At 38.8% G+C, this 14180-nt stretch overlaps 3 protein-coding genes across 3 annotated transcripts; 1 reads left to right on the plus strand and 2 right to left on the minus strand.

Annotated features, from left to right (window-relative positions):
* Window positions 1–2373, plus strand: LOC135587581 (uncharacterized). Its single transcript, XM_065079157.1, has 2 exons — window positions 1–270; window positions 1816–2373. Exons 1-2 carry the CDS (start codon window positions 110–112, stop codon window positions 2141–2143), a joined length of 489 nt encoding a protein of 162 aa, XP_064935229.1. The 5' UTR covers window positions 1–109; the 3' UTR covers window positions 2144–2373.
* A 7649-nt stretch (window positions 2374–10022) lies between these two features.
* On the minus strand, window positions 10023–12862 carry LOC135587582 (phenylalanine ammonia-lyase-like). The gene is made up of 2 exons (XM_065079158.1): window positions 12209–12862; window positions 10023–11889 (listed from the first exon to the last, which is right to left on the minus strand). The coding sequence occupies exons 1-2, from the start codon at window positions 12586–12588 to the stop codon at window positions 10140–10142; spliced, it is 2130 nt and encodes a 709-aa protein (XP_064935230.1). The 5' UTR covers window positions 12589–12862; the 3' UTR covers window positions 10023–10139.
* An 865-nt stretch (window positions 12863–13727) lies between these two features.
* LOC103994972 (uncharacterized) lies at window positions 13728–14180 on the minus strand. Its single transcript, XM_009415449.3, has 2 exons — window positions 13961–14180; window positions 13728–13804 (listed from the first exon to the last, which is right to left on the minus strand). Exons 1-2 carry the CDS (start codon window positions 14043–14045, stop codon window positions 13728–13730), a joined length of 162 nt encoding a protein of 53 aa, XP_009413724.1. The 5' UTR covers window positions 14046–14180.

A 14180-nucleotide genomic window follows, 5' to 3' on the forward strand; every position in this document is an offset into this window, starting at 1 on the left:
GAGAGAGAGAGAGAGAGAGAGAGAGAGAGCGTGTGCGTGTGTATGTGTGCCGCTGCACTTGAGGTTTGGAAGCAGTGAGGGAGAGAGCTTGTGAGAGAGAGAGCCGGAGATGGGGATGCTGGTTCTGTGTTTGGTGGCCTGCTCTCTTCTCGTGGATGGAGGCTCGGGCGCTGCGGCCGCCTCTGGTGGAAAAGAAGTTCACGGTCGGACACCCGACATGAGAATGCCTGGTTATCTGTACATCAGAACCACCGGAAGATGTACTCCCCAGTAAGACCAAATATTTACTTCTCTAGCTATTTGATTATTTCCAGAAACAAAAAAGAGTACTCTGTGATTAGCTTTGTTCTTGAGGTCATTGACATGTACTATTTTATTTGTTCGTTGCCCCTCTTTTCTTTCTTTCGAAGCTTGATGTTTTGGTTGTACCGGAATAATCAAAGATTGTGAAGTGGACTAAGGGGCAAGTTGCTTGGGGATCAAAAGTTTCTCCCGGGGACTTGCCACAGAGGTAGAATGAGAAGAATGGCATGAATGTGAGGGAAAAATCACCAAAGCCAAAGATGGAGATGAAGGGTTGTATTTGTCACTATGTTTGGCGATTGACATTATGGAAGAAAAGAAGTGTGATAAGAGAAGAGAAAATTTGAGGAGAAAGAATATAAGGCCACTTCTCTATTCACTTTTTGTACAAAAGGGGATGGTTTAAAGGATCAGCTAAAAGAGTGGTTCATTAGGTCACTTTGGCTTCTGCTTCTCTAGTTTCTCTTATCCTCTCAAAACTGTTATATTTAAACTTGAGGAAACCCAGTTGATAGTCTTTGTACTTCTCATTTCATCGGCATGTTTTATGTTCTGCTTCATCAAAGAAAAGATCATGGATTCAATCTATATTTTGTGGGGACTTGCTGTCTGTATAGTGATAATCGACACATTTACCGGCGATAATCCATCTGTTTTTCCTCAAAGATGCTGACCCACATCGAAAGCTGCAAACTCATGTTGGCAACATTCCATTAAATTGCTACACCAGACACTAGATTTCTTGTAGGAATGTATTCGGCCAACACCCATGGTATACTGTGTGCCATCTTTTAGTTGCTTGATACATTCTAGAATGTATACTGGCTGTGAACTTGATCTCTGTTATAGACCGGTGAAGGATTAACATAAAATTGCAGCTCTTTGTCCATCAGTTTCTGCTAAATGACCCAAGGATAACCAGCTTTAGTTCCACAATAGATACTATTGCCATTTATTTCGCAGTCAGACATGTCGAGTTCGGTAAGAACAGGTATCTGCTTCTATGGTTGAGCTGGAGAACTTGCTGTTTTGTGACGCTGAGTGAAAATTTCATACGTAATCATAGAGGGTATGAGACTATATCTTATTCCCGTTCAAATTAGAAATTGGTTTAAGGCTTTACAAATCTCTATAAAGTACATAGGTCATCAAATATCTGTGTAGTATTTCTGTCCGTGGAGGAAACAAGTGTTGCAGCTCGGACATCAAAGGCTACTATTCATGATCAAGTTTCTGATTTTTCTGATTTTGTCTCTTGTACGAGATTTGGTTGACGATGCTCTGAAAGCTACGATATATTGAGGATCGATCACAAGCCGATACCAGCCTTGGAAAATACTCCAACAAAATAATAGGGAACCGTATAACCATAGGTCGTATTTCTTGTTTTCAGATTTTATTTTTGAGAAAATGACTGGAGAAATCTTTGATAATCTATCGTTGACACAATCATTCTTGGCATTCACACTGGTTCATGCTGTCAAGATCAACTACTTTTGTGGCTATTTGTAGGTTCTGGAGCAGTGGAAGGGAGCCATGGCCTAACACGATTCCTCATGATTCATCTGTTTCAAAGGTATTTGGATCGAGGTTGCTGGAGCGGTATGAGCCAGGCTTAACTCTGTTGGAGGCTACACAGAGGACTGATGACATTGGTGGCAGCGCCTTCTCCAAATTAGTGAAGCAGTCAAGCGCTGCACTCCTCAATGCCTACTCTAGACCTGGTTTCCCTTACAGTGCTTGGGAGATCAAGAGTTTGGTCTTAGAGGCGCTTGTATCGGAGTCTTCTGCTGCTTCACAGGCAGAGCAGTTCAAGCAAGCTAATGAAGCGTGCAATTAGCTACTAGATACTTCCTAACTCATGTTAGCTGTTGTGGAGGAGCATTCAGCAATATGTTTATTGCTCCAATTTCTCTTTTATGTATGTAGTGCAAAATTTAGGGTTCCAGGTCTTATCCAATGTTGTTGTTGCGGTTAAGTGTGCCAAGTCAAGACTCCTAAGGAAAGCATGTTCCTCTCTGGATCTTGTTTGCAATGTAAGCTTTTCTGCTCTATGTATCTGCTCCATCATATCGGTGTTCTATGTCGAGAATCTTACTTGGTCCTTCTGCCATTCAACTTCTAGTGAGCTTAAGAAGATTGCTATTCATTTGGTCTTGGTGTTGCTAATCAAGGAGATATGCTGATCTTTCGGATTCTTGATGACAATCAAACCAGCATATGCTGGAGGATGAAGATTATAGGGATAAGGAACAGCAGGCTGCTGTAAAGTGTGTTGGCACCAACCAAAAGTTCCAGATTGGAGAGAGAGAGAGAATGAATCAAAGCATGTATGTTTTGAATGGTTAGTCCAAGGAAGAACCAATGCTTATTCTCTTACTGGTTTAACTTTCAAGCCACATTTGAATCTTTGCTTCTGCAAGTTGGGAGATTGGTTGGTTTGCCTTGCTGCCCACATAGAGGGGAGGAAGAGGAATAGATATGATTTGCCTGCAACAAATCTGTGGAAGATGCCTTCTCTTGTTTGAAGATACTCAAGTCTCAAGGGCTGAAGTGGTACAAATGCCCATCAGAATTGCCAAATCTTAAACCAACTGAAGTGTTAATGATTCAAACAAAAACTACACATTACAACACACATGATTTCAGTAGCCAGTTTGCTCCATGCCAACAACTACAATTGTTAGTTTTCAGATAGTATTGCTTGATCAGTCATAAAAAAATCCCCCCACACCAACACCACCACCACCACCACCACCATTACCACCACCTCCTCCTCCTCCTCCTCCAACCTCATCTTCACAAACAACACACCATCCTAAAGGCCACAGCAATATCCATCCTCCCACACAAACAAAAGCAGCAGCATCGATTGTACTGACCAGACATTTTCTCCCACTACCATAAATAAAATTATCTTAATTGATGTGTTACTTTTATTTGATTTTTTTGTGCAATATGGTTTAAAAAATAATTAAAATTGATTTCATTAATGATGCAAACAAGTTAAAAATTTAGTCAATCAATTAAATAATTTAATAATTCAAAAATAATTAATTAATTTTCTAATGATTGATGTGACTTTTAGGAAGTAAATATTTTGATTTTATTTTTGTTTGTAAAAATAAATTAAAAATGATAATTAGATTATTCTTACTGATCAGCTTATCTTCTACTATACAAATGGGATCGTTCTCCCTTAAGTTGGTAGCGAGAGGATTGAGGAAAGGATACCAATAATAATTGTGTTTAGAGGAGAGATAGAATCTTCTATATTTTCTTCTAGAATTTTTATTTATATTTTGAAATATTTGATGTTAAAAATTTATGATGCATAATAATGTTTTAATTTTAAAAATTTATGACTAATAAATAATGATCGTTGAATTTTGATGCTAAAATAACTATTTATTTAAGTTAGATGAATTTTACAAAAACTCTACTAAAATAATAATTCTAATTTATTTGATTAGGTATATTATTATTTCAAATAATTATATATGAATTTCTACAATTTGATTAGCTATCAATTTGGGATCATGAATTTATTGGATTATTAATTTATGAAAAAATAGTTTTAAATTTAATTATTTAAAAGTCTATTTTAATGAATTAATATTATAATTTTGAAAGTTTTAACAAATTTTTATTTTGATAATTCATTCAAGTTTAATTCTTATTCTATAAATATTTTAAAGTATTTCTAAAAGAATGGATATCTAATTTCATATGAGTGGTCAGGTCTAACATGAGTTTAGTTGATATGTTCGATCGGGTCGGTTCATCTTGTCTTGCAAGATATAGGTTAATCTATATGATTAGACATAATATAACCCATATAATCAAGTATAACTTAACTCATATAGCTAACCATAACTTAACATAACTTAACCCAAGACATAATATGACCTATCTCAACGACTAAGCCCAGCTAATCCTTATGGTAAAATTGAATCCAACTGACAACTCAAACACAAGCTCAAATTATCGCCTCTCTGTCAATTCAGCTTAGCCTGTTACTTAGGAAAGACATGTGCGACATATATGACAAGTTGAGGGTTCACATGAGCTAGTCTAGTCTTGACTAGCACTGTACAACTTAGTCGAGTTCCCTACGCCAGGATGATTCTAAATTGTTTTGATCGATTTAAACCTTTTGACTTAATTTAAAGTGATTAAATTCAAATCTATCACTATAAGAAGGTTGATTTGGTTAGTTTAAGTCCTATCTAAATTAAGTCAATTAGATTGGGGCCCAATGCACATTTTAAATATAAATTGATGTTTGTTAATATTTATTTAAACCATTGGAAATGCTCAAATGCTTATGCTGCCTTGGAGTAACATTACTAATTCAACATTCGTAGGATGTTAATATAATTTTTAAAATTTTAAAAGTACTCTTTATAAGATTTTTAAAATATTTAGTGATAAACCAATATAATTATTTAGTGATAAAGATTAATTTATATTTATTTATATGATTATATTTTTATTTATTATATATTTATGTCATATGAATATTTTATAATATTACATACATTTGTTTATTTTATTTACATATTAATTTAAATAAAAAATTATTTTTTTGAATAAATATTAAAAATATTAGAAAGGTAAATTTATCATAAATAATATAATAGATTTTTAAAATATAATTTTACTAAATAATTCTTATGTTAATACATATTTAAAATATAGTTTTCATCTAATGCTTATCAAACACTCTGAGCATTCTATAAATACATATTCACTCAAATTATTTTTTTAACTGTTATTAAAATTATAAATATGTTCTTAAATACAATCATAGTCGTGCAAATCAAACACCTAACATGATCTATCATGATATTTTATCATAATATTTTTTTTGAATATATGAATGAATAATCATATATAATTATATATCTTACCAAAGATAGAGATGATGATTCCATTCAAAAATTAGTGGGCCATCAGATGTGATGACTAGATAATTTTTTCATCTTAACTTGGTAGGAACATATTCTTACTTAGGTGAATAAGAGCATCCCTTCATTCATTTTTCTTCACCGTTGACATGCTAAGATTTTTTAATTAAAAATAATTAGTATGATAAAGATAAAAATATTATATAAAAAAAATTTATATAAATTATAGAATTCGAAACGATGATTTATTTTGAATACTAATCAAGAAGGCTCGAAAAAAATTTTTGGCTGGTGACTTCGGGCTTCATAGAAGTCAAGCAAAGATACCGCACAACCACCGAAGTTCTACATGGCGGGGATGGAGGAGCAAGGAAAAAAACAGAATACTATGATGTAAGTAAAAGAATCCTTTCGATTCAAGAAAACTGATATAGTATTTAAAAACATAAGGATTGTCAAGAACACTTACAAGATACCAAATGCACACACTCTCTATATCTTTGCTTCATGAACTATAGTCCTATTTATAGGACCTAGTTGTAACCACCCTATAACTACTAGATCATGATTGAGATGGTTGTTGAAATCATCCTGTAACCACTAAATCATGATAACTATCTAGATAGATAACTATGAATCAAATCTCAACACTCCCCCTTGATTCATAGTTGCATACACCGATTTACAACATAAAATAAACATGCTTTTGAATTGGAAGCGACTTGGTGAAGATATCCGTAACATGTTCATTTGTTCCACAATACTTCATTGTTATAGCTCCACTTGCTATAAGATCTCGGATGAAATGATAGCGTATCTCTATATGCTTCGTTCTTCTACAAAACGTTGGATTCTTCGTCATTGCAATTGTGGCTTTATTGTCACAAAATATTTCCATTGCTTCTTTTTATTCTTAATGAAGATCTTCAAGAAGTCTTCTAAGCCATATTACTTGACAAGCTGCTGATGTTGCGACTACAAATTCTGCTTCCGATGTCGATAACGCAGTTGTTGCTTGCTTTTTAAAACTCCAAGATATAGCTCTCGATCCGAGGCTAAAAACATTGCCTGAAGTACTCTTTCGATCATCTAAATCTCCTGCCCAATCACTATCGGTGAAACCAAATAATTTACATTTAAACTTTGTTTTGAATACCCATTTTAATCCAATAGGTTTCTTTTCTTTCGGTAGATCCATTAGCTCCCAAGTTTCATTCTTCTCAATTGAGTTGATTTCCTCCTTCATTGCTTTTCTTCATTCCTCCTTTTTAACTGCTTCCTCAAAAGTTGTTGGATCTGAAATAAACAAAGCAAATATTGAGTTATAAATTTCTATCAGTGGTCTGAAATTTCTTGGAGGGGTTTCATATGAGGAATCAGAATTTGAACTACTATTGGATGAGGATGACAGTGAACTTGTTGGAGCAGGATCTGTCATTTGATTCTGCGGAGTGTCTAGTTCTATTAGAATCTGCATTTGTGTTCCACCTTTATTGGTCTCCCAATTCCAACTTGCCCTTTTATCAAACATAACATTTTTGTTAATAATAACTTTGCCACTAACAGGGTTATATAATCGATATGCTTTCGATTGTAAAGAATAACCAATTAAAATATATTTTTTAGATTTTTTATCAAGCTTATGATGATTTTGTAAATTCACCAAAGCATAAGCAATACAACAAAAAATTCTTAGATGTCTAATACTTGGTTTCATACTATACCAAGCCTCAAAAGGAGTTTGATTCATAACAACCTTTGTTGGTGAAATATTCAACAAATAAACTACTGTTGCAACTACTTCTGCCCAAAACTGATTTAGAAGATGTTTTCCTTTAAGCAAACTTCTTGTCATTTCAACAACAGTCCGATTCTTACGCTCAGCTACACCATTTTGCTCTGGTGTATATGGTGCTGTCAATTCTCTATGAATACTATTTTCTTCATAAAAAGAATTAAACTCATTAGATAAAAATTCACCACCTTTATTTGTCCGAAGTGTCTTTATATATCTGCCACTTTGCCTTTCTACAAGTGCCTTAAACTTTCAAAAATTATCAAATGTTTCATATTTCAATTTCAGAAAATATACCCAACTCATGCGACTATAATCATCCATAAACAATAAAAAATATTGACTTTCACCGAATGATTTTATATTCATAGGTCCACATAAGTCAGCATGAATTAATTCAAGACAATTAGATGCTCTCCGTACTTTTCTAATAGAAAATAATTTTTACTTTGTTTGCCATAAATATATATTTCACATACATCAAGTGTATTAATCTTGGGCAATCAAATATCATTCCTTTTTGACTTAACAATCTTAAACCCTTAATGTTAAGGTGTCCATATCTTAAATGTCATAGATTTATTCTTTTGAGTTGTGATGAGCGCATGCCTTTCAATATTTGACACATCAAGTGGAAACATCTTGTTTTGTGTCATGCAAACATTTACTATAATCAAATCAGATTTTTTATCTCTAATAGTGTATGAACCATTATCAAATATTACTGAATATCCATCATCTATCAATTGTCCAACACTCAACAAGTTATGTGATAAAATAGAAACAAAAAAAATATTATCAAGGTATTTTACCTTCCCTTGATTTGTCTTTACCTTAATTGTTCATTTCCCTTCTACTTGGATTTACTTGCTATCTCCAAGTCTAACTTTCAACTTGTGAGTTTTATCAATATCTCTAAATATTGATTTTATACCTGATATATGATTAGAACATTCATTATCTAGAAACCAAATATCATTTGAGATATCATGAACTTATGAATGAGTCATAAATAACTTACTATTTTCTTCATTTTCCTCCACATAACTCGCTTGTTTTTCTCTTTTCCAAGAATCAAATTTTTTACAATAGTGACATTGAATTCCACTCTTGTAATATTTTTTATCATAATTTGATTGCCTTTGTTCATCATGCCCATCAAAGTGTCCTTTTCCTCTTCCATTTCCTCTACTATGAAATTCTCCTCTGCCATGTCCTCTTCCTGCTGATTTTTTATCTTCTTTTGAAGTAGAAGACTCTCCCTTAACTTGAAATGCTTTTTCTTCACCTTTTTTAAGTGACCTGTTCAACCTTACTTCATGTGCTTGCAAGGAACTCATTAGTTCATCAAATGAATAAGTAGATAAATCTTTTGACTCCTCAATTGTGGCAACAATATAATCAAATTTCGGAGTTAAACTTCTCAAAACTTTTGCAACAATTATATGATCAGGAAGATGTTCACCATAAGATTTCATTTGACTAATAATTTCAGTCGCTCGAGAAAGAAAATCTTGTACCGATTCATTGCTTTTCATGAACAAAATTTTAAACTCACGGTAGAGGATTTGAAGTTTTATCGTAATCACCCTTGATGAGTCTTGAAATTCATTTTGAAGTATCAACCAAGCTTGCTTGAAGGTTGTCGTTGTTACAATTTTTGAGAAAATCATCTTATGTACAGCTTGTTGAATAAAGAATAATGCCTTTGAGTCCTTCTTTCTATTCTCCCTCAACCTGATTTCGTCATCTGGATCTGCATATTCATTCTTTATTAAGTCCCAAAGATCTTGAGACTTGAATAGAGTCTTCATTTTGATACTCCAAAATTCATAGCATTTATCCGAGAAGATGGGGATAAGGGGTTGAGACATGGAATTATCATTGAAAGTTATAATGCCCAGTTCAGATTGAAACTAGGCTCTGATACTACAAATATTTGGAATGGAGGAGTAAGAAAAAAATGTCCAGTCAGATTGAAACTAGGCTCTGATATTACAAATGTTGGGAATGAAGGAGTAAGGAAAAAATAGAATACTACGATGAAAGTAAAAAATCCATTCGATTCAAAAAAACTGATGTAGTATTTAAAAATAGAAGAATTGACAAGAATACTTACAAGATACCAAACGAAGTATGATCCTATTTATAGGACCTAGTTGTAACCATCCTATAACTACTAAATCATGATTGTGATAGTTATTGAAATCATCCTATTATTACTAGATCATACTAGATCATGATTAAGGTGATTATTGAAATCATCCAGTAACCACTAAATCTAGATAACTATGATTCTATTTCCTTTAATTCTGCTTTTGCGGACGCAAGTTATCTATATTCCACTTGAAGTCGTAAAAGATCACCAAGGTTAGAATTTGAGACATACTAAATTGCAGTAGTTTTTATTATTTTAGCATACTAAATCGAGGCGTTTCTATGTGCTTAGAATCAAGAAATGGTCATCGAAAGTTTTGTTGAGGCTGAGATCTTTGGATGGTCATGCCCAATGTTCCCTTATGAGAAATAATGGAGGCATGCATGGCTAAAGGGTGCGCCAATAGGTGCGAACGGTGAAAGAAACTGTGGCTGAACATATAACAGAGAGAAGAGCAGATAGAACGGTCATCAAGCGGTTAAACTTCGTCAGTATTGACTCAAATTTTATATAAGAATTATTATAGTAAATTCTACGATCTTCACCGTCTACAGTTTTTTTTTTTTTTTATAATTACTCGATGAGATTTAAAATTTTCTTTTTATTAATAAGTCAAGATCTATATTTTTAATGTTATTATGATTTTTTAATTATTCTGAAAAAAATTTATTATAAATCTATTATCATTATTAATGATAATGAAAGTTTAAAGTGGATTAAATTTTTCACATAAAAATTCGATCTGATTAATATTTAATTTTTAATAATAATTTAATATTTTGATGTAAAATTTGTCCCCCCGCCTCCACCTTCCCCAGCATTTCAAAGCAGGAATGCTTGCTCAAATTATTTAAACAGCAGTATAGATTAGAAGAAGTGAAGGGAAAAGAAGAAGCACAAATCGCCAATTATTGCAGCGCTTTGGGTCACTGGAAACACACAAGCACTCGCCCTGCCGAAACCTGCTTCCCTTTCAGCAAATGGGAAGTGGAGCGCCATTCCATTCCTTCAAGCACTCGAGAAGAGGATCGATCAGCTGCCCTTTGTTGATGGCCGCAAACACCTTGTCGAACTCCTCGCCCGGCGACCGCACCTTCTCGCCCGTCAGGTATGCAGTCCCGAGCTCCTCCCTCACAAACCGATACAACGGGTAGGACCTGCACTCCCTGATCCTGTTGGCGATGGCCGCGCTACCGTTCTCGACCGCGGCCCTCGCTGCCTCCACCTCCTTCGGCAGGACGGCCTTCAGCTCCGCCTCGAACTCGGCGATCTTTTGGAAAATGGAGGTGCCTGCGTCCTTCCCCTTCTCGCCGTTGTTCAAAGCATGCTCCACGAGGACCATCCTCAGCTTGGGCATCAGACTGTAGGTCGAGCTGCAGGGGTCGTCGATGTAGCTGAAGACGTGCTCTCGGTCGACGACCGTCATGAGTTCCTTCTCGCAGAACCTCGAGGGATGGAGCTCGCCGTCGGCGCCGGTGGTCAGGACCCTCTTGGCGACTTGGCTCACCGTGTTCGTGACGGCCTTCTTGAGGTTCTCCTCCAAGTGCCTCAGATCGATGGCTTGGCAGAGGGCGACCAAGTAGGTGGCGGACATGAGCTTCAGGATGTCGACCGCCTCCGCCGTCTTCCTCGAAGAGATCAACCCCAAGGAGTTGACGTCCTGGTTGTGCTGCTCCGCGCTCTGGACGTGGTTGGTCACCGGGTTGGCGAGGAACTGGAGCTCGGAGCAGTAGGCCGCCATGGCGATCTCGGCGCCCTTGAAGCCGTAGTCCAAGCTCGGGTTTCGCCCGCCGGAGAGGTTCGACGGCAGGCCGTTGTTGTACAAGTCATTGTCGAGCTCGGAGAACTGCGCGAACAGGAGCTTCCCGATAGTGGCGAGGGCCAAGCGGGCGTTGTCCATGGAGACACCGATGGGCGTGCCCTGGAAGTTGCCGCCATGGAGGGCCTTGTTCCTGGAGACGTCGATCAGGGGGTTGTCGTTGACGGAGTTGATTTCCCTCTCGATGGACTTGGTGGCCGAGCGGATGACTTCGATCTGAGGCCCGAGCCACTGCGGGGAGGTGCGGAGGGCGTAGCGGTCCTGCTTCGGCTTCTGCAGGGGGTCTTGCTCGTGGAGGTTCTTGGCCATCTTCATGTAGGAGCTGCCGTCGAGGATGTGCTCCATGATGGCGGCGGCCTCGATCTGGCCCGGGTGGTGCCTCAGCTTGTGGGTGAGGTGGTCAGTGAACTCCGGCTTACCCTGCATCACCTCGCAAAAGATGGCCGACAGGACCTCGGCCAGGACGGCGAGGACGTTGGCCTCGTACAGGACGACCGAGGCGAGGCCGGAGCCGACGGCGGTGCCATTGACTAGCGCGAGGCCTTCTTTGGGCTGCAGCTCGAAGAACCCCCGGGGGATGCCGGCGCGGCGGAAGGCCTCCGCGGCGTCGACGGTCTCCCCGCCGGGGCAGAAGGCCTTGGCGTTGGGGCGGCCGGTGAGCAAGGCGGCGATGTAAGACAAGGGAAGGAGGTCGCCGGAGGCGGTGATGGTGCCGCGGAGGGGAATGCAGGGGGTGATGCCGGAGTTGAGGAGGCTGGCCATGGCCTCGAGGATCTCGAACCGGATGCCGGAGTAGCCCTGGAGGAGGGTGTTGATGCGGACGAGCATGGCCGCCCTGGCTGCGGAGGGCGGCAGCGTGTGGCCGGACTCCCACCCGGAGCCGAATATTCCGGCATTGAGGAACCTGCATCACGAAGAATCGGACGACCATAAAAAATTCTCGAACCAATCACATGCGGAGAATCTTAAGCATCGCGCGAAGCACCGAACTCGACCGATCCATGAATGCAAGTTCACAACTAGCTCGTTAATGTAGCCGCTCCATGAATGCATTCACGTTCACAAGTGCCTGAATGCAAGTTCACGACTAGCATGAAGAACCAAACACATGTAGCCAAATTCGATCGATGTAGCGGCAAAGTATCCTTATTCAACCTTTTTTGTCCTTCCTTATTTAGGTACCTAAGCCGACGAGGTAGAGAAAGAGAGAAGCGGTAAATCACCTGATGAGCTCCCTTTGGAGGGCTCCTCCTTCCCTGGTCCTCCTGTGGCAGGTGGCACCGAACCCGGTGGTGACTCCATAGCTATCGGTGCCCTTGGTCATGCTGTCCATCACCCACTCGCTGCTGGCGCTCACCCTGTCCCTCGCAGACTCCGACAGCTCCACCCTCACCGCACTCGAGTGCGCCGCCATCGCGACAGCCGCCACCTGGGAGATGTTGAGCGTCGCGCCCTCGAGTCTCACCAGCGGCTGCCTGAACTCTTCCACCATCCTCTTGACGTCATCGAGATGGCTCCGGGTCATCGCCTCGGCCGCGGCTCCCCAATTCAGGGGGTCCGCCTTGATGCACGGGCCGTTGCCGACGCCATTCTCAACCTCCATTGTCAGAAGCACAAAGAGAAGAGCGAGAGAGCGAGAGAGAAGTGCTATTTCTCTTGAGGAGAGAGGTGGCAAGCGAAGGCTTAAAAGAGAGAGGAGTGGTGGGAAGGTTGCAATCGGTATAAGCTCTGAACCGTTGGATGGATCAAGAGCAGATGATCCTGGTGGTCTGGAGGAAGTTCCACAGACCAAGTTTAGATACACTGGTAAGGGGCGAGAAAATGGAAATGCATGCACTCCTAATTCGGGCAGCTTCTCCCAGCCGTTTGGGAGTTCCACTAAATTAAATTAGATACACTGCTCAGGGGTGAGAAGTTGACCACAGCTGCATTTCCTAGGCAAAGCACTTTCAGACTGCAACTAAAGATTGCTGGCTAAATATCTTGATGAGAGAGAGAGAGAGAGAGAGAGAGAGAGCAGAAGCAAAGCCCAAATTCTACCAAACTATATTCTGCTCTGGAGTTCATTAAAATTCTCGAGACCATTCAATGAATATTATTACAGATATGGTGCATAAGTACAAAAGTATATCAAAATCTACATTGATCATACACGACACATCAATTAGGATGTTGTGCTGCCTCCAACAGGAAAGCCTCCACCAGCCAAGGATTTAAACTTGAGATGACTGCGAAGAAGAAGAAGAAGAAGGACATTGGTGAGATACACTTCAAAGATCTAAAGCTGTCACTAACTTACTGACGATAATTTCCTCGAGTAAACAAGGAATCAATGGTACTACATTAGACAGATTGTGGAATATAGACTCAGCTGATAATTTCTTTTTCTGAAATAAGAAAACGATATATTTCAAGTGGTTATCCTCCGTGAAATCTCCATGCACACGATCAGCAGATACAACACTAGATGAAGATAACACCATCAAACTACACATAGTGTAGCAAGTACTTGACTTTTGCTAGGAGATAAAGGATGAATTAGTCAAATAAAATGGCTCCAATGAGACTGACATACCGACTATAGAAACAATAAAAGGTCTGCTTCGAATTGCTGCAGAAACTAAGTACATCTTTGTATCATTAATATATGGCAGAATAAATTTGAAACGATTACTGGATCTACGCACTCTAAAAAGAACAATCTTTAATGAAACCTAACAGAAACAAAAAAAGATGGAAATATCACCTTTCGTAAAACTCGGTTGCAGATCGAGAGCCATTGTAGCAGACGAACCACAAGAAGACGAGGATCAGCATGTCTATAAGAGTTAAGAATGCCCACAACCGTAGAAAGGATTAAAAAAACAAAATAGAATCTTTACATACTCTCAATATTGTAGCTTCATTATGTATATCGAGAAGAAGAAGCAGCAGCAGCAACAGATGATGTTCTTGAAGAACAAGAAAAAGGATACTGAAGAGAAATCGCTCCCACCGATCCAGCATGTAGAGGCCCATCGTCACATTGTACAGATGCAGCTTTCGGCTGATCCAATTCATGGATCTTTTCCTTCTCCTTCTCCTTCTCTTCCTTTCTTTTTCTTCCACTAGCAAAGCGGAAGAGCAAACAGGGAAGAGATCTGCTGGTTGTGGGCTTCAAGAGCTGATGGATGTATATATCAACGGGTTTCTCCA

This window comes from Musa acuminata, chromosome BXJ1-8, assembly GCF_036884655.1.
Source record: "Musa acuminata AAA Group cultivar baxijiao chromosome BXJ1-8, Cavendish_Baxijiao_AAA, whole genome shotgun sequence".
Classification (NCBI taxonomy): Eukaryota; Viridiplantae; Streptophyta; class Magnoliopsida; order Zingiberales; family Musaceae; genus Musa; species Musa acuminata.